At 42.1% G+C, this 23,089-nt stretch overlaps 2 protein-coding genes across 5 annotated transcripts in view; one reads left to right on the top strand and one right to left on the bottom strand.

The window, feature by feature from the left end:
• LOC105928605 (ankyrin repeat and SAM domain-containing protein 1A) overlaps positions 1–17,428 on the bottom strand; it is a 100,204-nt gene extending 82,776 nt beyond the window's left edge. The window contains exon 1 of the mRNA XM_021318191.2: positions 16,585–17,428. Coding sequence (XP_021173866.2) covers positions 16,585–16,757 — 173 coding nt within the window. The 5' untranslated portion in view covers positions 16,758–17,428. The remainder of the gene's footprint in view (positions 1–16,584) is intronic.
• A 2,444-nt stretch (positions 17,429–19,872) lies between these two features.
• Positions 19,873–22,928, top strand: taf11 (TAF11 RNA polymerase II, TATA box binding protein (TBP)-associated factor). Of its 4 annotated transcripts, XM_021318220.2 has the most exons (7): positions 19,873–19,955; positions 20,119–20,149; positions 20,271–20,497; positions 21,964–22,100; positions 22,214–22,301; positions 22,386–22,482; positions 22,581–22,928. In XM_021318220.2, the coding sequence occupies exons 3-7, from the start codon at positions 20,330–20,332 to the stop codon at positions 22,709–22,711; spliced, it is 621 nt and encodes a 206-aa protein (XP_021173895.2). In that variant the 5' UTR covers positions 19,873–19,955; positions 20,119–20,149; positions 20,271–20,329; the 3' UTR covers positions 22,712–22,928. The 4 variants fall into 4 exon arrangements, with proteins under 4 accessions (XP_021173895.2, XP_035996073.1, XP_021173897.2 ...); XM_036140180.1 differs by having other exon boundaries at positions 19,904–20,149; XM_021318222.2 differs by lacking the exon at positions 20,119–20,149 and having other exon boundaries at positions 19,904–20,077.
• The last annotated feature ends 161 nt before the right edge of the window (positions 22,929–23,089 follow it).

The following is a 23,089-nucleotide window of genomic DNA, read 5'->3' on the forward strand; positions in this document are numbered from 1 at the left end:
AGAAATATATAGGAGATTTTTTAAAATGTCGTGATTTAAAAAAAAAGAGACAATATAATGTATTACAATTATACATTTATGTATTCAAATAAATTATTTTTCAGCTGTTTCTCATATTTATATACAGCTGTTTGTTAAAAAATGAAAGAGATAAATATTGTATAGCAGGAGCCTAAAAATACTGAGATATTATTTTTGGTCCATATCGGCCGGCCCTAGCAAACAAAAAATAAATAAATAAAAAAAAGATCAACTATGTTCTAATGAAAAAGAAATTCACATAAACTGAAAAAACAAAAACATAAATGAACTATATGTTTATTTATGGATAAATACATTGCGCAGTCCCTTAAAGCCAATAAGAACGCAGGTGAGAATGGACGCGGCATCATAAACAGCTTTGTCCGTCAGTCTATTAGCGGTGTGATCACACTGCCAGGAATCAGTCCACCCCGGGGGCAGCGAGCCCAGCAGAGACCGGCTCATGTCAGCCACCGTTGGGGAAATTGGCTTAATTATGCATACTGCTGGCAGCTGCTGGGACCAGATGCCCTGCTGCCAAAACAGTCAACCTGAGCATGTTCCTCTCAGCTCAGACTGAAGCACCGGCCACAAGTCTCCACTTCTGAGGAGTACGGCACAAAATACATATACACTGACTAATAACTATGTATGGATTTCTTGCGAGAGTCTTAAACTGGGAAACTTGACCAGAAGTTGAAGAAATAAAGAAGTGAAATCGGACTATCAGCAGCAAAAGGACAGATGACTGAGCAAAAGCAGATCGCTACATTAGGGAACAGAGCTTGTAGAAACTGTACGACTGTACAAAACCCATGACTGCATATTACAATTTAATTACATGACGCAGCGTGCACTGGATGTATAGAAAGAGACAAACTTCTAATGAGATTATTCTGATCATGTGGTTACTGCAGCAGGCACTTCCCTGGGAGAAACTAGGAGATCGTTTAACCTTTACCATGAAGTCCAGAGTAAGATGAAGAGCCTGGAATTACAACGCAGACTGAGTCTAAATGGGCTGACATTAACAGAAAATTTTCTTTGGGGTTAGCATTTCAATTAGTTAGAACGTCAGCTATATTTTTTCGGTTCAAGACTTAGACTTTACGGACGATGCGGCTTCGGTCGCTGTGTTCAACGCGTTGCCTCTAAAACGCCTCCTCTGAGTGGCAGGACGTTCAACGTGTGATTTGACTGGGAGCACAAGAGACCGTTTACCTACAAAGCGATGGGATGCATTGTAAAAAAAAAAAACTGCAAATAAATACATGTATACATTCTGCACAAATACCTAGAAAAATGTGCATAAATACCTACAAATCAGTGTCGAACCTACAAAATAGCAACAGATAAAGATTAGGGCCGCAGGGCTGGATGCACGCATGGAGACGATCTTGTAATCTCTTAATGTTCCTTAAGATCGAAACTTGAACCGGTATAGGAGAACCCGCAGCACATCGGTGCAGCTCTACTTGTAGGCGAGGAAAATGTCCAAAAAAAGTATCTTGTAGACAAGAGCTGCTTCGTAAAGCATTCTTAATGTGGTTCTGTTTTCACATCAAAGCATTTTTTTTCTGTTCATGAAATGCAAACCACTTGTTAGTATCTAAATATGCATCAACGCCGCGTTCTTTTGATGCACGTTGCTTTGAGTTTAGAAAAAAAAAAAAAAAAAAATCAGATAAAAGGTTTACAGACATACTTCATGCTTTGAAGCATAAATGGAGATAAACTCGGTATCTCCGCGTTTTCTGTTAGATCCGAAGCTACGATCTCCATCAAAGAACTTGAAGCATTTTTTTTCTCTTTTATGTGTTATAATATTAGAAAAAGTCTGTGTGCTAGAAAACCTGCAAAGGTTTTAGTCTATATTTGTTACATTTACTGTTAAATGAAAACAAAATTTATAAAAAATAAGGTAGAAAAAAATGAAAACAATAACTGATTGATATTGTTTAGTGAATTAGCAGGAGAATGTTAATCAAACTATATTACTTGTGTGGAAATTTAAAGTTAAGTCTTGCAGCAGTGGTCCCCAACCCCCAGGGTAGGGTTAGGCGATATGGACTTAAAATTATATTTTGTGGTACTATTGTGATAATGTTATCAATAAAAAAAAATCTACAACTGTCTTTTTCATGTCACGCTATGACTGTGCATGTCACAGCAATCGTAGCCCCACAAACAAAAGTACTCCTCTTAAAAAAACATACCCATTATATAAAGAAGTGTTATTTTTATCGCTAAAACTGCACACTGTATCTCCACATAACCTTATTTTTGAATTAATTGATGCAATCATGGAACGAAAAGGGGAGAAAATAGTAAAAAAAAAAAAGAACAACTCCAACTACCAAATGATCCACAGGCTGGTACCGGTTCGTGGGTCATTTGACACAGAAAGAAAAAAATAACTTATTTTTCCATTTTATCTATTATCTGAGTCTGAACAATGTTTTTTATTTAAAAACGGCCAAATTCTGTGTGTTACATCTGTCTGTGACACACTCTTGAAGCGTGTCTCAGTGACTGATAGCATCCTACTTGGTGGCTAACTGTACTGCTAAGGCTCAAAACCCATTCAGCGATTTATTAATCCTGATATTGAGCCATATATTTTTATTGATCCTATCACCACTAAAGGTATTTGACGTGAACTTCTGGAAGGGGCTACGCATTGAAAGCCGACCTTAAAGGTTTGTAAGGATTGTGGCAATGAGAAAAAAGCTAAATTACAGAGTAGACTGGACATAAGCAGCACACCTCAAACTTCCTGTGACGCCCAGATGGGACCGCCTGGCGAGAAAAAACTCAGGATTCCCACTGATCCGACGTTACGGTGAGTTGTATTTATAATTAAAGCATTATCATATTTCGAAAATACCACTTTTTTTGTCGGTCATACAATTTAATATTTACCCGTTACACCTTAAAGGTCAAGAGGAAATCAAATTTCAAAGTGGAATTAGTGAAAGACAAAACATCCAGAAACACATATTTTTATGACCTAAACCTTAAGCAATTTTTGTAAACGTTTGCCAAAGTAGGTTTATTTTTTTTATTCAACAGCTCCGAAACCGCTGAATAGCCAAGAACATCTCAAAAGAAGCCTTTTTGACAGGGAAGAAATCCTGGAAGACATTGTGGGAGTCAATATGACATTAGCTGTGTACACAGGCGCAAGATTTTACAATTGCATTGAAATCTATTTGGATTAAAAAACAAAATAAAATCGGATGGTACCCTTTAATCGGATCATGATGTGCCTTTATATGCACCTGGCTTTATTCAGATGTGCAGTTATCAAATTTCCCTGAAAAAAAAAAAAGCACAGAAGTACTTCCCTCTTTGCTGGACAACAAAAAATAGCAAACAAAGCAGTATTCTACGAGTTCGTTTGTCCTCCGAGCGCCCAGGCTGGACTTGCACCAGGTTCTAATTATGGCTGAAACGTTACTGAACAAATAACCGTTTACTGCTAATGTCTGCTGCAGTTCATAGGTCAACAAATCATGTGCTGTGACCACCGTGGGCGCATTTGACCAGCCAGTTTGCCACATTCAGAATAACTTGATGCTGACACGCGTTTACGTGCATGTCGACATAAACCACCCGTCTCATTGGGATTACTGTTTCATTGCACTTGAACTTAATCTGATCACGATATTCCGATTGGCTTGTTTACATGATGCATTTTTAATCTGATTACTTTTGTCCGTGTAAACGTAGCTTTTGTCTTACATTAGGCCAGTCCGTTGCACAAAAAAGACTGAGGACCACTCTCTTGGAGAACCTAATATATTTTGTAATGATCCTGTCTGAGAAATTCTGCCTGCAGTGACGGTGACATCACTCCCTGTCTGCTCAGCTAGGTCTGGCAATTAGGTCTGAGCAGTTAAACCTGCAGCGGCTCTAATTGACCAGGGTCGCTGCACATGGGGGTGATCACTATGTAGACCTGCCTCTCCCAGCGTGGAGCTGCCAGATTCTAGAAAGCCTTTGTGTGAGTAGACCATCCAGCGTTCCTCGTTCGCCTGTCTGTTGTGACCACTTCTCGTTCTGTGGATTTCTGCCTTGCCCTTGTCGGACTCTCCAGTTGGCATCGAACCTCATCTGCCTGCCCGCCTTTGTCCTGCCCGGATTCTTCTGCCTCTCGGTACCGACTCAAAGTCTGGACCCCGGATTTGTCTCCTTTCTCTGCCCCTGTCTGGAAACCTCTGCCTGGATTCGCCCTTTTGCCCACGCCCTTCTGAAGACCTCAGCTAAATCCACTGATTTAGCTGAGGTCTAAGACCTCGTGTAAGACCCAAGCTTGGGCTTGGTCCGAGTTGGTCTCTGGGCCACTAACCTGGTTCCTGTGTGCGCCCCAGTCACTTCCTGATCCAGCTACATTGGCCTTTTAATAAATCTGTTAAAGCTACCCTGGTGTCTGACAGAATTATCGGGTCTCCAGTCATTAAGTTATATATCCCTCAAGATATTTACATTTTTATTACTGTCTTAATCAGGCAAGAATATTCATTACTAGCTTAATTTTAAGTTTGGGGAAATTGTTTACTTTGAACCAGTGACCGCATAACCAGCAAAACATTCAATGTTTCCATGCAAGTTATAAATATGGTTCATTTCAATAACTTATCTAAATGCTTTAAATTAGAACTTTATGCGTTTAAGTTCTTTAAAATTAAAAAGCAACTTTTTATCAGGGTAGAAAAACGGAACAAGGCCGGATGAATCATCAGAATTGCTTGAGTGGCAGCCGCAGAGTGGGTTACAACTAAACTCAGCTCGCACCTTGTCAATTTGGCTCAGGGACCATTTCCCTATGTGACTCCTAGGTGATGTTGCTGATGAATTTGTTTCAGTGAGCGTTTCACAGGTCATCTGTTGTGCAACAGGAGGTGTGAAAGGACTGCATATGCCTCCCAAACAGTGATCAGAGCGCTCCACCAGGGTTTAACAGAGTCATCAGGATTTTCTGAAAGAAAAAAAAAGCTGCAGACAAACTCATAAGAGGTTAAAAATAAAGGAAAGAAAGCAGCCAGGAATGACTAAAATACAACGAAAAGCCAGGAAACTTCTGTCCTTCAGCAACTCTAGTTATTTCAGTCGCTGCAAACACAGTTCAGAGCAGCCTCAACGTGGACTCGCTTTCATTTTTGTTTTGAAAGAAAATCTCCAGTTCGCTTTCAGTTGAATTTTTGCAACTTGCGATGAAAAGGCATTTTTTTTTTTTTTTTAGCAACGCTGACAAATTGGTTTTGAAACCAGAACTTATTTAAAATACACTTTGCATAGCTGACTGTTTTGTTCACGGGTCAGCTAGTTCACTAGATTCATCAGCATAAAAAAAAAAGTCACCCTTTGACTAAGCCTTCTTTAAAAGCTGTTTTTGTGGCCATAACACTGATTCTCCACAAACTAAACGACACCCTGTATAGTAGAAAATTTAAGCAGCCCTGATTCCGTCTCCATCTCTAATGAAGCTTTGAGACTGTTGGTCTAGCTCAGCCCAGAGGTGTTATATTGGCTTAAGAATAGGAAAGTAAAAGGAGGCTCTAATAAGAAAAACATGCAACATTTGCTTCCTGTTTGGACACCTCCAAGTGCAACGTGTTGAAAGTCTGGAGGTGGAGCAGAGGTTGGCCTGGGCTCAGCGGGGGGGGGCTGAGCCCAGGCCATTAAAAAATCAGTAATTAGTCGTGCGCCGCACTACTTCTTAGAACTTTAGGCTTTAAAAACGGGAAGTACAGAAATTTGGAAATGAAAACCACAGAACAAGCTGGCAGAACTGTGTTGAGATTAAACCTTTCACAAAGTCGATTTTTTTTTCCCTCCTTCCAACCAACAACCCTCTAAGGTCCAGTCACAAGATAATTTTCTTCTCTTCCGTTAAACTTAAAAGGAGCTTCCTCTCTACTAATCTCCAAAACTCTGACCCACTTGGACAAACGGCTATTTTTAGCCCGCCACCATGAGGAGGGCTTCGCGCTGCACAGAGAGGACACTGTATTTGTCAAAAAAAAACACACACACACACACACATCTGTGGAATCCGTCGCCCGCTGAGGGCCATTCTGCATGCTTTCTGCGACTAAACAAACACAACACCCGGAGGGGAGCGTCCCACACTCAGATACTCCAGGAATGCTAACACGGCGGTGTTAGATATCCCGGCTACCGCTGCTCCCCTCCTGCTAATGTCTGCTTCAGTTCAGAGGTCAACAAATGATGTGCTGTGACCGCTGTGGGCGCATCGGACCAGCCGCCAGGAGACCGTCCGACGGAGGCTTTCCTGGAATGCGGGCGGTACAAATTGATTCGTCGACATTTAAGTTTCCTGTGCGGGAACCTTTTCCAGGAAGCAAGGAGTTACTGTTTAACCCGTGTTGTTTTCACTGTAGGATCCAGGGCTGAATCAGGTAGATGTTTACCCCCAAGAGAAGGAAAAAATACTCTGGTATAGAGGTAATACTTTTTGGATCTACTCGCATCGTTTAATAATACCATACACACAGGATCGTTTCTGGAAAGGTTTGCATCCACACAAACCGGTGTAAATTCACCGTTGTTTTAAACGTGCCAGACGCCTAGGGGGGCAGTCAGCCAGACAGAGTCTTTCAAAATAAAAGCATGGTGCCTGTGTAAAACAGCTGACATTCGAGCGCTTTTTCTCCTTTGCACATCAACGTATCGGAGCAGCTGGGCTTGTAAAAACAAAAAATAAATGAAAATAAAAAGCCTCTGAACCAGCTGTAATGTTTATAAGGTTCCGTTTAGGCTTTTACTTTGAAGTCTCGATACCGAGGCGAAGACAGGAAATGCTGGGCAGAGGTAACATCAGTTGGAAACAAATGACCAGAGATGCCTCAGGTTAGTGAATTTGTCCAGTTTAATATTGATTTAGAGACATATTGTTAACAGTCAACAACAAACATAGAAACCAGCTTCTCTTTGACGGCATTCATTTTTTACTTCACTGTATGGGCAGGCCTACAACAACGGTCACACATATGTGACGTCAGCGGCGTGATGCGGTGGACCCAAACACTCAGTCTTGTCACGTTCACACGCAGGCTCAAAATCTGAGTTTTTTGAAAACTCCACTTTGGCCAGAGCTTTCAGAATCTTCCGTTTTTAGGCAGGTAAAACACCGTTTCTGTGTGGATGAAAGGCATAACCGCATAAAAATTTATCCGTTTGCCTAGATACCCGGCTACGTGTGGACTAGGCCCGAATTAAGTGGTAGATTTTGTGGTGACAGGTTGCTAAACATTAATGTTCCCAGCATTCAGTTTCAGACATTACCATCAGCTGACATATTAACTGTCAACTTTAGATGATACAGCAGGAATAATTGGTATTTTTGTTAGCAAACAATACTTGAACTCAGCAAATCAGCGTAAGTATTGCAGTGGTTTGCTGTGCTTACATTGAAAGACATAAATAATATCAGCTAAACTGAGTGGAAATATGAATTTCTTGAACCACATTAAGCATGACGTTTTTTGTTTTAACTCTCTGAAGAGGTGGAGAAGTTTTTTGTGTGTGTGTGCTTATTTTCTCTCTCCTCTGTTTGTCATAAGTGCTTCTAACGCTGGGAACTGTAGCATTATAGAATCTGTAATTGTTGTGAGCATGTACTGCAAAGAGACGCCATCCAACAGGCTGAATATCTTATTGGCAGCCAAAGTGTGCATTACTGGCACTTGGAATATGTTATCCAGCTGTCACTGCGTTCCCAACAGTCCATTATGATACTGATATTGCACACGCTGTGCAGCCCTAGTAGTCCTAAAAGGAGATGGGGGGGCCCGGGGGTCCTGGAAAGCACGACTCAGCACAGAACAAGGCGCAAACTAGTGGCAAACAGGGGCCGGTGGGCTAAATATTTAAATGTTTCTCAGCCTCTCAGTTCTGAGATCCAAGCTGAAACAATCGAAACAGCTGCAGAATACCAGGATGTAATCACGGCCAGAGCTTTTTTAGCCTCGTGAGACCATCCTGATCTCGCGAGCTTTCAAGGTTTCACTCGCAGATCAGTCTGGCTACTCTCCGTTAAAGAAAATTTGGAGCCGTTCACCAAACGAACGTCCAATCAGCGTTGGCTTTGAGGCGGGTTGAGGTGTGACGCAACGGGAAGCGCGTCAATTCAGTCTAAAGAACATGGCGGTTTCAGCCGATGAAACTAGCGTTAGCGTGGCTATCGAGCAAGTTTTATCGGAATTACAGAGTAATTTATTTGCTGAGCTAACGAGCCTTTACCTGCAGCAGCAAGAGTAGCTTGGCTTGTGGTTGTGTTTTCGTCGTCGCTCTGTTATGAGCGACGACGAATCTGATTGGTTTATTTGGCCCGTCTATCACCAACATAGGCCAATCAGCTAACCAGTATTTTCGCCCCTTCCCAAAGTTACTTCAACGGAAGGTTTCCAGATGGATATGCGGAGCAAATCTATCTGGCGGAGTCAGGTAAGAGCTTTTTACCTTCCCAGTGAGAGAACCGAGAGGTCTGCATCAGAAAGACTTCCCACAGGATATAAAGCATAACGGGTGTGACAGGATCTACTGGAAACCACAGCCTCTGTATTAGCATGAGCAGAGCCTCGCTGAACAAAAGTGCTCAGCATCAGCGGACGGAGTGTACATAAACAGCGCCGTTCATAGGAATGTGCCAGGGAGGTGACCTGGGTAAAAACAGCAGGATCAAGTAGACCTGGTCTGGGATGCACAGTGAAGACGGCCCTTTTGTGCCGACTCTGGGACACTCTTTTCCAGTCGGAGGTTTTAGTCTCTGTGAAGCGTGTTCTGCACCCCCACAGAGAGCCTGTCATCTCGCCTCGCGTCTTCATGACACACATACGGCCAGACGTCTTCAGAAAAACAGACTCCTGTGGGATAGCAATCTTTTTTTATTTTATTTTTGCTGCTGGACGTAGAGGGACAGCGGTTAACAGGAGCGGATCTTCCTGGTATGAGCCGGAAACTGTGGATGAAACTGGGTTCTCTGGAGTTGTCCACAAAGCTCTAAGAGTCCTAACCACTCGATGATAGAAACACTTTTTTTTGTTGTCTTAGCAGCAGTTAAAAGAAACAGGACAGATCAGATCATTCAACCAGACCTTTCAGAGAACCGGGGGTCTGCAAAAACAAAAGAAGCTCTTCCATTTTTTTTTTCTCTCTCTCAAAGATCCGCTCTCCCAAATAGGTAGCCGCTCCTCTTCATAGGTGGTCCCGTTCGGACCGACTGACAGGTCAATTTTCTTTTCTTTACGCTAGAAAGTATAGAAAGGCCTTCCGAGTGGTTGTCTGTGCCTGATATGAATATGAAAAGCACCATCCTGTGGCTTGTCAGCAGGACAAAGAAGCAGAGAGACAAGTCCTCATCTGGCTGAGCTCTCAGAGTGTCCGTCCGGGACTCCATGCATTCCTCTCTTAATTTCTCCTCAGTGGGCAGCCGCTCTCCCTGCCAGGGACTTGTCTCACCTCCGGTTTACCAGCGGCAGCTGTCTGGGTGAGGACAATCAGGGCCAGGAAGGGCAGGGAAAGAACGCTCTTTCAGTAAACCTCTGGGATAAATGGGAGCGATGGGGCCCTTGACAAAAACATCCAAGTTGGAGGTTTTAGAACAATTCATCTCTGGTGGATACAGGGTTTTGTAACTTATCCAGACCAACTGCTCTTTTTCACTGCTTTATGCGTTACGACTACACTCTATCTGCACTTTTTTGTAAAGTTAACGCATGATCATCAAGTGGAAGGGAGAGAAAACTGCAGCCCAGAGTGTCCGCTTTGCGAAGACAGTCCACCTGAGCGTAATTCAGTCTCAGTAAACGTACAGAACCTGGCTGTGCACCGGCAGGCCGGGCAAGGAGAGACTTAGGCTACGTTCACACTGCAGGTCTTAATGCTCAATTCAGATTTTTTTGTGAAATCTGATTTTTTTGCGTGGTCGTTCACATTGCAGTCATTGCAGTCCGCTATGGGTGTTGTCTCTCTTCCAGCTTCTGCATAGCAGGACGCAGAATAGTGACATTTGTCGAGTATCGGTGACGTACAGGTCGGATAAATGCGACCCGGCCGTACAGACACAGGTCGCATTTGAAAAGATCAGATACGTATCGGATTCAGGACCACATATCCAAGCGACCTGGGTCGCATTTGAAAAAATCCGATCTGTGTTGTTCAGACTGTCATAAAAAGATCAGATCCAGGTCGCATATGGGCCAAAAAAATCAGTATTGGGTCACTTCAGGCTGCAGTGTGAACGTAGCCTTAGACCCGGGGACTTAGAATCGGTTCAGCCATTGGCCGTGCCCTCCCGAAATCCCACCATTATGGATGAGGAAGCCATAAGAAGTCCTGCTTAAACTTTGCTACGCATGTTATATAGGGAAAACCTCTAACTATTGCGAGAAGGCGTCAAGTCAGATGAGAGCAAACTGAAGTGTTTTTGGCGTCCCTGTAATCCATGCTAGGTGTGGTGAAGGCTTAAAGGGAAGGTGGATGGAGCTAAATACGGCCTAGGCCTAAATCCTTTTCAGAATCTGGGCGAAAGACCTAAAAAAGAGCTGTTTACACAGACACTCTCCTTTTATCTCAAATGAGTTTAAACTATTTTGCACAGAACGGGCAAAAATAGATAAATAAATAAATAAATCTGCGTCTCAACACGTGGAACTCCGGTATAAACGCAGCCCAGAGGGGCTGGCAGCTGTCGTCACAGTAAAAGGCCTTTCTACAAAGCCTCAGAGGAGCTGGAAACAAAACAAAGGGACGCCACACCATTTCCCTACGGCTGCCCACTGCTTTGCATTGGTCTATCACGTTAAACACCAGTAGAGGACACTGAGGTTTGTCCCTAGTATGTGACAGAAGTTCAAGGGATATCGACACCGCGCCAACCGAACTGCACGACCGAGGCAACGGCCTGGCTGTCGTTTTTTGACGAGGTCCCGCTCGGGACGCCGTCGGCTGGGATGCACTCTCTCCTGGGAAAGCAGGCGTTGCTGCAGAGCAGAGCTGCACAATGGCCCCGCTTACAAAAGGGCTGCAAGCCCCGACATGCGGCCCATTCCAGCCGAAGCACGCCAGACATCTGGTGGAAGCACACACAACCTCTCGGAGAGCAGCGCTGAAAGCGAGCGGATCAAGTAGCACGGCCTGTGGAGATTGAACTCACTAAGCAGGATGCTACCGGGCTCCCGCGTCCAGCCGCTCGTCCATTCAAACAACTCAACTTGTAGGTTTGCATATTAACGAGGAAGTGTGTGTATGTGTGTGTGTGTGCGCGTGCGTCACAGCAGCAGAAGCGTGAATGGTATGTTTGTTTTGCACACGGGGGCATTAAAGCAAACGTGGGCCCAGATTCACCGAACACACTGCAAAAACGGATCTAAAAATAAGCAAAATGTTCTTAAACATAGTGTTGTCCTTGATTTGAGCAGGGAAATGAGATCATCTGCCAATGGAATGAGTATTTTGACCCCTAAATTAAGATAATTAGACATCCTGCACTTGAAATGAGATGATGGAGATGAATTGTTCCTATTTTAAGTGCAAAAATCTTATTCTATTGGCAGATCACCTTATTAACCTGCTCAAATCAAGGACAGATACACTAATTTTCAGAAAACTTTACCTATTTTTACCTCCGATTTTGCAGTGAGCGGCAGACGGAATCCGCTCTGACAAGATTACGGGCCCACACTTCCCAGGCAGGGTGGCGAATGGGTCACGAACCCCTCCTGATAAACGAAACAACAGAACACACAGAGCCACGACCCGGACCGCGAGGCAATTCGCTCGCGAGACGGCCGTATTGACATTTCCGCCGGGCAGGCCGCATCAAATGTCACGCACGGCGCTCCCCCATACGTCCAGAAAGCTCAGGTGTCCACAGGCAACACGCTTCTTTCTTCTTTTTTTTTTTTTTTTTTAACCAAAGGCTTATTCACTTCCTGCACGGCCTGACCAACCGTTTCCCAGAGTTTCCCATTAGCAAACGCTGATTGCTCAAGACAGAGCAGATGACACCGTGGGCTCTCCAGTCCGCCCACAGACAAGAGAGTGAAGGACGGAGCCGGCCTCGAGGGCGTGACATTTCTGAAATGGATTTCCGATTAGAAGGGTTTAATGTAATTATCCTGAGCACGCCGTGCCGTCTGCACCCGGCATCGCTGCAGCATGCGGAGGCTCCCTTCAACACACTGGGAGCCTGGCAGTCAGGCCCCAGCAGAGGCCAAACCCTCACCTCTGTGCACTATGAGAGCTGGCCGGACCGCAAGGTTGTGGCTACGTTTTTTTATTGTCTGTCCCCATGCAAGAGTCTCATGTTGTCCCATTACAACCACGAGCCTGAGCGTGTTTTACTGGCACTGCCGTATGATGACTAAGTTGGAGTATTGCGTAATAAATATCTGAAATAGTGGCTTGCACTCGAACCCTGGTTGCCCTAATTAAACTGCAGTGACGCCGATTGCCCTCGGGAGCCGCCTATTTGGTGAATGGAGTCCGCCTGCATGACGTGTTAGTGAACGGAAACGCCAGACAGGGCAGAGATAAAGTTGTAGCAAAGTTTAAAGCAGGTCTAGCGTTTAAAACAATGGCCGATCATTGGTATAAACCACTGAGCTATATTATACACTGGAGTGCTAATCGCCGGCTGTTAGAATGAGTCGCTTCGAAGCCACCAGCCGCCATATTGGTACTCCCTATTTCCCCCCAGTAACTAGGGAATATGTGCGCTACAGCATCGAATAACAAGGATTTTTTCATGTTCAGGGTGGGCTTAAGACTTTTAAAATGTCAAATGCCATATACTTTTATGTTATGTTCTAAAACTATCAAGTACTGAGTAAGTCATGTGTTGAAATATTTTGCATTTTATTTATTTAAATATATATATATATATAAAAACATTTATATATATATATTTATATATATATATATATATATATATATATATATATATATATATATATATATATATATATATATATATATAAAAACATTTATAAATATATAAATTTAATATGAATAACATGTAAAATATTTCAGCACCTAATTTCCTAGTAGTTGATAGTGTCAGTACATCCACTGACTGTAGAATTACCTGTGAAACGTTTTCACACAGCCAGAAAACTGCTTGTTGTTGCAACCAAATCCTGTGGGATTCTGTGAGAGTAGGGAGTAGCAAGATGGCGGCCAGTCAGTGACTTCAGTTTTTCGGCAAAATCAGCACTCCAGTGTATTATATAGCTCAGTGGTCTAAACAGACAGGCCGGGCAAGGGGAGCGACCGCCAGAGGCCCACGGTAACTCTGGAGGAGTTGCAGAGCTCGGGTGGGAGAATCCGTCAGAGCAACTGCGAGTCAGGCTCTTCCCCTCGATTCTGACCTTTAAGGGTGAGAGGCAGGAATTTTTTTTTTTCAATTCAATTAAATTTTATTTATATAGCGCCAATTCATGAAACATGTCATCTCCAGGCACTTTACAAAGTCCCTTTCAAGATGTTCTTTGTACAACAGGAGTTCCGATGTGGAAAACATTGCAGCTTTGAGGTTTCTCAGAGAAAACCTTCATTCATTGATATCACCCTTCAAGCTGTTACCCTTTTTAATCATCACAGCCCCCCAGCAATCCGGACCAGATCCAAAATGTAAGTAAGATTAAAAAACAAAAAGAAAGATTAATTAAATTAATCTTACTTCTTTTCTGTATGTAAGAGGATAACCATTAAATCATCCTGAGGAAGAGAGTCAATGTTGAAAGGAAAGCCACACGGCAGAAAAGGGAACTAAACGCAAGTAAAATTATCTTGAAGCGAGCGTGTTTGTTCTCGAAATGAGCAGGCAAGTTTGAATCGACCTGGCCTAACATATTTTTATTTTTGCACTTAAAATAGGCACAACTCCTCTCCATCATCTCACTTCAAGCGCGGCGCATCCAACTACCTTATTTTAAGGGTCAAAAATACTCCATTCCCACTGGCTGTTAATCAGCTCAGATCAAGGACAAACGCACTCATTTCAAGAAAAATGATTTCGCTTACTTCCGGTTCCCTTTTGGCAGCACACAAGAAGCAACATTTTAAAATCTACCGCAATAAATCATATTGATCGATATAGATCAACAAATTCAAAACATATATTTTAAGTGCAGCCCTGTCCGTTTTATGCTGTTACTAAGCAACCTCTTTTTAGGTAAAGCACACACAAACACACAAACTCAACCCTTTATTCAACCAACTTTTTTACCAAAACTGCAAGTCTTTTAAAAAGGAAAAAAAAAGAACGCGTGCTCTGAAGTCTTTAAAGGGGGCGGGGCTTGGTTCCTGGGTCTGCGTTTGTGATTGGCTGGGAGAATGTAACGACTGTGATATTAACCTTCATGATAGGCTAGAATGCATAAAGGAGGGAAAAACTGTTGTTCTATTGAACTTTTTAATCAACCCTTTTATGTATTGATATGGAATCATCCTCCTGCCCCAATCTGCACAACGTCGGTCTCAAAGCTAGGAGAGTCGTCGTCCAAAACACCTGCTTATGTTGGGTAGCAAAAAAAAAAAAAAAATGGTTTCACAAAATATTAACTCATGGTAGCTAAATGCAAACGCGCATCTCGGTTGTTGGCAATTGTGTCAATTAGGCCCTGCTCTGCGTTCATCAACAAGACATATTCCCTCCACCCTGCCATGGGCGAGGAAAGGTCTACGTCTCAGGGGCGGTTCTAAACAGGGGCCAACAGGGGCCCATGCCCCTGTAGAAATGGTTCTGGCCCCTGTTATGGCCCGTGTACTAAAGACATGATATTAAATACACTTCTAATAATTATTTGCAATGGCAAAGAAACCATAACTGATTGGTCACTTTGACCAATATTTTTTTTTTTACCTATACAGTTTTACTCTAAAAAGAATTTAAAACTTAAGATGTTTCACGTTTAGCTTTAGCCGTATTGAGCTGGGGGCAAAGTTTTCATCTGCTAGATCAGGGGTCTTTAACCTGCAGTTCCAGAGCCACATGTGGCTCACTTAATATTATTACACAGTTTAATATTGCCATTTTATTGTTTTTTTTTTTTTTTTCTTTTTTAAGTTTTTTGTTCTGTGCCCCTGTGAAAAAACACTGGCCCCACCTTGGCCCCCCCTGGTAAATTTGGTCGAGAACCGCCACTGCTACGTCTGCATGGCGTCGTGCAACGGAAAGGTCGAAGGGGTGTGAAAACTTTTGCGAGGATCTCCGGCAGCATTTTCCTCCCAGGTCTCCGCAGTCCCCCGTGCCGCGTGTGGACCACGCTGGTGGAGGATGAAGGCCTCGCCAGTCAAGGTTGCCGCATCGAATGCGTGTCTTTGACTGAAGACTTCACCCGCGTGGCCGCAGCTAAAGAAAAAAAGTTTCCAGGAGGCTGAATGATCCTGATCTGATGACCGTCGTTTTACTCCACCCTCTCCGAAGTCGCTTCAAGTCTAGACTGTGACGAAGCAATCAACTATGCATTTAAATTGTTTACTTTTGAATCACTGCTGCACCCTATACTGTAACCCAATTTTACTGCAATTTACAAGCTGTATGCAACAAAATGTTGTTCTGTACGCACTCTGTACATACAAAATGACAAATAAAGTCTGTCTAAGTCTAAAATCAGCACCTACCAGATTAGTCTGTTTGGTAGCAGTTGTTTGTTTGTTGCAAGAAAAACGCGTAAATGAACAGCGCCTTATGAAAGCAGTCATCACAGGCTTTGCCTCTTTGACGCCACAAAGCGCATTAAGTGGAAAACGAGGCTTTTTGATATAAAAACCGATGTCCTGAGGTCTCTTAAGGGGTTTTCTTCCAGGGTAGACCTACAGAAGAAAAGCCCCACCTCCTTTGAATCCTAATTCTCCAAAGCATTCTTCTTCTTCTTCTTCTAAATATTTATTGTGTTTTTTAGTATCCTTGATCTGATTCTGTAACGATGTTTTTTGTTAAATTATTGTATAATAAATGTTTTGTTTAAAAATCAATAACAAAAAATCTTCTTCTTTCCACTCCTCCACGGGGGGCAGACTTGTACATCACATGTCACAGTTGCCCTTTTAGACCTTTTTCTCCCACCTGAGCTGTGCAGCTCCTCCAGTTTTACTATGTGCCAATCGACGATCGGAACTTCCTTCACATAAATCGTCCGGGTCTAAAGAAATTGCGTCACAATGGGGTTTATTTGTTGGTTTTAACAGTGAATGGGGCTACTTTTACATTTTTAGATTTTACAAACGTTTCAAATATAATTAAACAAAAAACACGTGTCGTTCTCCTTCCAGTTCGGATTTATCACTTACGCCCTACTACTTTTGTGTTGTTTATTAAGAGAAACTGATGTGTAATGTAAGGAAATGTGTTTTTGTCCCCCCACCCACCAAAAAAAAGCGCTGGATGCATTACAGTAGGCGGACAAAAGCAAGGCGATAACAAAGAGGCACGCCGCGGCTGCTCTCCTGCTTGGCTTTGTGTGCGTTTGCCCACCAGGACGCGTCCCGTTCAAAGAGTTACCGGCGACTATGTCTCCCGTTCAAGCCTACCTGAGCAGGCTGGAGAGCGGATGGGAGGACGCTCCGTGGCCGCCGCCGCTGGTGCCGCTTCCTGCGCTCCCGGACGATCCGCCTGCGGACTGCCGCTTCCCGGGTAAGAGCTTCTCCACCGCGGCCAGGTTGCCCGTGCGCGCCGCGTCCAGGAGCTCCTGCTCCTTCCCCATCGCTAATCCCAGGGAGGAGAGAGAGGAGGAGGGGGGGTGATAATAATAATAATAAAAAAAAAAATCACAGGAGGCGCTGGGAAGAGAAGGGGGGGAGAGGGAGAGGGGAGGGGGGATTGGCGTTTTTTGGGAATGAAATTCCTCTGCGAGCCTCTCTTTCTTCCTCCCAGCCTCAAATTATTCCTCGGAGCTGCAAAAAAAAAAAAAAAATGTGGCGAGGGAACAAAAGCTTCCCCCCCCGCCGCCGCCGCCGCTCCTGCCGTCCCGACGCGCGACTCCTCTGGTGCCCAAGACGGGAAAAGTTTCGTTCAACAGCACGGCACCATTAGCCAGCAAACTTCCTCTGACCAGTCTTCCGAGCGTCGTCCGTCACTTCCTCGAAACTGCCCTTTCTTTCTTCGTCTCCAATGAAAACCCTTCAGACGCACACAGACGCAGCCCACGGCCGCCGCCGCCCCTCGCTGCTTCACACGGGACGGGGATGGGTCAAAGCAAGATGGCGCCCCCGTGTGACTCCGCGTTTGGAGACGTCGGCCGGGGCAGGATCACCCGCATCCAGTCAGCTTTAGATCTGCAAACCTAACAATGAGCGTTTATCGGTGTCATTCTTGTTCTTATGAGACTCATTTATCTCCTCGGCGGAAATATTTAATTTAAATATGGAAAAAAAAATCTGCATAACCATAATAAAATAACAAATTATTAGAAATATAAAGTAGTGGTAGCAGAAGTAAATAAAAGCCATAAAACCATTTGTGTAGATGTTGATAATATGTTGTAATATAGTAATAATATCTGTTGTTGTTGTAATGCTGCCATCCTGCCTAGGAAGTGTCAATAAGAGTGAAAATAAAGGTGATAGTATAGTGTAGTATTAAGTAGGGCTGGGTATCATCTACGATGAGCCGATTCAATACGATTCTCGATACATAGCTCACGATACAACACGATTATCGATATAGCTCGGCTTGATCTGATTTGACTCCAATATCGATATTTATTTATTTCAAATTAATGCTCAAAATCACTCAATCAACAAAACCAGACAAATATTATCCATCCCATCCATTTTCTGACCTGCTTAATCCCTCATGTCCAATTTATTGAACACTGATATATAAACAGGAAAATAAAGTGCATTTGGTTCAATGTATTTAACGTATCACAGAAACCAAAAATGTGCCCAAATGTCTGATTTTAGGGACGAAGGCGCTTCTAAAATCCTTATGGCCATTCCACAAATTTGTCTTCCTTGCACTACCTCGCTTTGAACATTAATGGGGCGCTGTAATAACGCCCCCTTGAGGTTGGGAGGTGTATCGATATTGACAGCCAGAATATGGATATCAGATCGTTTTTAAAAACATCGATATTTAATCTTTGTATTGATTTTTATGCACAGCTCTAGTATTAAGAGTGAACAATCAATAATCTTCATTGTCGTTATGTGTAACAGTAATGACATTATTGATGAGACAGACGCCGGCTCAGAATGCGCACAGATTACACAAAACACGGGCACAACAAGACATAAAATCTTTCTCTTCCAATCTTTTTTGATTTCCTTTCCTGAAATCAGTTGATTGTACCGACCAACAACCCTTGCTGAGAGGCTTAACGTGTGCAAATAGTCCTAAGATTAATTTTTTAAGTCAAAAGGTCAGATCAAAGTCCCTTTGCAGACTATATAGATTGCTGTGCAGTTGCACGAGTGTATCACATGAATGCACTCATGCACACAAGGCAGTAAATTTAAATCTTCAAGTTACAGAACTGTGCAATTTGCATGGATGTTCAAACAGGCATTCCCCGAGAAACTAAAGTGTGCAAATGTATAATATAGTATAGTATAGTATAGTATAGTATAGTATAGTATAGTATAGTATAGTTGAAGGAAATTTGAAAGCAGTACAGTGGGTGAGATGCTGCTTCCTGCTTTTGTCTGTATCATAAAAAGGAAGAATAAGAGTTCCCTTATAATGAAAGCCCAAATAAGTATGACAGCTATTCTCAAATCTAGATGCAGAGGACATTCTTAGAACATGGGTAACATTGAGAACATTAACTAGCTTCTAGTTAAATCAAGTTCCATTTTTAGATTTCTCTCTGAGGTTATTGTTCATTTTTCATGTCAACAAGTTCTTGCAAAAATTATCACCTTTTATGTCCTGTAAAAAGTATTAAAACCAACGTATTGTATTTAAAGGTAAAAAGCGAGTAATGACCCATTTGTTCATGTTTTAATATGTCCTGACATGTCCATGGTCCTTATCACATGGTTCAGTTTGTAATTTATGGGACAATGTTTTATATTTATTTATTTAAGTTTTTAAAATTTCCCTGCAGATCTTTTTTCTTCTCTCATATCTGCCATATAGGTAGTGCTGTTGAGAGTCAGCTAGAATACTCATCTTTATATTTTATAAGTTATTTCAAGACATTCAAATTTAAATTTCTTAAGAATAGGGTAAAGATCAGGGTAGTCCGAAAACATCTGGAACACAAAAGTTAGTCATACTTGAGAAAATATTATAAAGTTTGATACTTTTCAAGACCACTCTTTATATTCTTTTATTTATTATTTTTAAAACGTTTGACATTAGATCATGTTACCAAATGAGGGCATATGTGCTTGGAGAGATGTTGGATACTTTATTTACATTGCTGTGGGATAAAGAGTTTGTTGTCCGGACATCTTGTTAGTAAGAAGAAAACAAAATAAACAGTTTTAAAAAAGCAAGAAGGCAAAAACAGTGGCATTTCAAGTTATTAAAATACAGGACAAGAAGCAAAGTAATACGACCATAAATACTAATATAGTATCTACACTATACTCATGTTTTATTTGTTTAATATTACATTTAGTTTTATGATTCAAAAGCATTTGATTGTGCCAAAGAAGCGACCTCTTAGGTGGCAACAGTTTCTTTTGTTAGAATGAGGTGTACCATATAAATGTGATTTTAATCATCGAGAAGATATTCTTAAAAATAGTATGCTAGTTCTGTATGGAGAGAGAAAAAGAGCAACTTCTTAAAGTTTCTTTAGGAGCTTTTAAAAGTCAAGAGCAAAACATGTTTCTTTACCTTTTTTCCTGTAGAAAAGCAGTGACCCTCCTGTCCGCGTGGTGGCGGTAATACTCCCAACACACGGTGCCACCGAAAATAAGAGCACGAAGAAGAAAACCATTAGCAAGCGGTAACTGAAAATTCGCATAGTGTTGTTACAGTCTCTGTTACAATTTATGCGGAATTTATTTCCCATTGATTATATGAAGAAATTGTTTTTTTCTGCACCAAAGCTGTAATTCTAAATCAAGTGTAAGCATCTTCAGCTTTCTAACAACAGTTCTTTTCGACAGCTAGTTAGCTCATTGGCTAGCTGGAGAGAGGGTACGTTTTATATTTGTCCTTTTTTTATCCAATTGTCACCCATATAACAGATTCAGTTACAGCATATAAAGGCTACAAGTAACAAGCGTGTCCGTGTTTTGCTTCCTCCATGTTTGTGTAGACTGAAAAGGACAGCCGTGTGTTCAAAAACTGAAGTTTGTCGGAAGGATCTGAACGACTATGGCGGACCCTGCACGGATAAAACCCGAGGATTCACCGGAGAAAGAGGGTTTTACTAACGACGAGCATCTGAAGACGGACGAAACGGAACACGAGCCCGAGCCGGAGACTTCCGCCGATGGCAGCAAAGAACCGTCCAGGCAGGATCGTCCCAGAGATTTAAACACAGTAGGTTTGTCCACAGTTTCCAAAACACGCGTAGAATTTTTTTTATGGGCGAAAGGGATTTAAATGAGGTACACGGAATAACTAAAAAACACAACATGCAGAGACATAGTCTTATCCTCCTAAAACATATTTTTGAAAATATGTGTACAGAGGAGAATGCCTATTAAATAAAAAAATACCAAGTCAGAACATGGAAAACACGTTATCCTAACATAAAATCTGGAAAATCGTGGTGGTAATGGTGTGGTGTTATTTCCTTTTCTTTATAAGTTAATTCTCTTCTGCTTTAGAACTTAACTTTAAATTAGCTTTTTAAATGTCATATTATTGAGTCTTGTGTGTAACTCGGATGTATCCTGTCTACTAGGGTTGGATGATGTTGAAAAAAAGCATATTGATAAAATAGAAATCAGATTGATCGATTTCCATAATGATCAAAACATTAAAAAAATAGATTTTACGTGTAGGACTGGCCATTGTATTATGTTGCTTAATTACCTACTTATTAAGTAACAAACACTGAATTCAAACTCAGCCCTTTATTCAACCAAATGTTTGCCAAAACTGAATCTTGAAAAAGGGAAAAAAGAAAACATGCTCTGTGAACTCTTTGAAGCTTGGTGACAGAGCTTAATCTGCGTTTGTGACTGGGTGGGAGGATGTAATGACTGTAATATTAAATTTTGTGGTAGGCTAGAGTGCAAAAAGGAAGGAAAACTGATCTTCTATTGAACTTTCTATTGAACCCCTTTTTTTCTATTGAACCACACGTCTATCGATCGAAATATATTGTTTTCGAATTATCGTCCAGCCCTACTGTCTACGACTTTTTGCCACCGTCACTGCCGAATATCTCCATTGTGGGACAATACAGGTATTTGTTTCCTGTTCCATGGTGGCAGCTGATCTGTTACAACTTCCTGCTGTAAGTGGGAGTGAAAAATACGACTTAAGCTTGAAAATACGTCACACAGAGCAAATCTCAACGTCGTCCTCTCCTCTGTGTGCATTAAACCCAAAGATTATGTTGATGCAAACAGACACCTAAGACCTCAAGTCTTGTTGGAAACGTGTAAAACTGTAAAGTTCAAGTTTAATTTATAACGTCAATTTAAACTAAATCAAACCTAAATGCTGTACAGAAAGGCCAAACTGTAGCACATTTAAAGAGCGTATTTAAAAAAGAACTGAGGGTTATGGCAGATCAGAGACGATTTTGGAGAAACAGCCTAACGACGCAACACTCCTTTGGGGTAACCTTAAAAAAGTTAAATTGATGACGGCATTGCGGTGGAATTTGTTTTTAAAAGTAACTTGTAGAAATCTGGATTACAATATTTAGGAAAAAATTTATAATAATTGTAATATTTAAACACTTTATAATTCCTTTATCTGGTTTTATTAAAGGAATCTCATTGTTTGCATTTTCACCTTACGTGTTTTTGTATTTTTCTTGCACCCTGAAGGAAGGTGAAGCAGCAGCAGCAGACGACGAGGAAGAGGGAACGTCCGGTCAGCCTTCCGCCAAACGACTCAAGTTGGAGCCGGAAAAGAAAAAAGAGAAGCGGCAAAAGGTCGATGAGGATGAAATACAAAAGATGCAGTAAGGCTGACGTTTAACCCCACGAGAGATCACTTTTTTTTTTTCTTTACATACGTCGCCAAAACGTGTCATTTCTTTATGATCTCCGCTCTTTCCCCCCCTGCGCCGTTTAGGGTTTTGGTGTCGTCGTTTTCCGAAGAGCAGCTCAATCGCTACGAGATGTACAGACGCTCTGCCTTCCCAAAGGCCGCCATTAAGAGGGTGAGCTGCTTATAAAATCTGACAGCTATCTTGGAACCTCATACCCGACTTTCTTATGATTGCTTTATCATGTGCATATTTCAGCTGATCCAGTCCATAACCGGGTCCTCGGTTTCCCAGAATGTGGTTATTGCCATGTCTGGTATCTCCAAGGTTTTCGTCGGGGAGATTGTTGAAGAAGGTGGGTGGAGGCTTTCCAAAACAAGTCAAACAATAGTTAGATCATTTGTTTAGTTTGCAATTTTTGATAAAATATATTTTCTTCTTCTTCTCTTACAGCTCTGGATGTTTGTGAGAAGTGGGGAGACACGCCGCCACTTCAGCCTAAACACATGAGGGAAGCAGTTCGGAGGCTGAAGAGTCGAGATCAGATTCCCAACAGCAAGTACAAGAACATCCTGTTTCACTGAGCCGCTCGAGCCGCAGCACCAACAAGGACGTTAGCGTCGCTAAAAACAGTCGTTTCAACACGTGGGCAAACCTGCAAAGTGACGCACGCCGTGGCTGTTCGCCATCACTGATGGAGCTCCGGGTCTCTGTAAAGTTAAATGACAGCCAGGACTGCTGGAAAACTTTAGCTATTAAATACTTGAGCAGAAAAATGTAAATACAAGTTTTATACTCTGATTTGTTTTTCTTTAATATGTGGGTGCTTAATAAACCCCTTGAACTTTTTCACATTGTCATGTTCCAACTTAAATTAAATTTGAGATTTTATTAATAGACCAACACATTGTATGGGAGTAATTTTCCAATGGGAAGAACATTTTATTTTGTGTGTAAGCAGT

This window comes from Fundulus heteroclitus, chromosome 1 (genome assembly GCF_011125445.2).
Source record: "Fundulus heteroclitus isolate FHET01 chromosome 1, MU-UCD_Fhet_4.1, whole genome shotgun sequence".
Classification (NCBI taxonomy): domain Eukaryota; kingdom Metazoa; phylum Chordata; class Actinopteri; order Cyprinodontiformes; family Fundulidae; genus Fundulus; species Fundulus heteroclitus.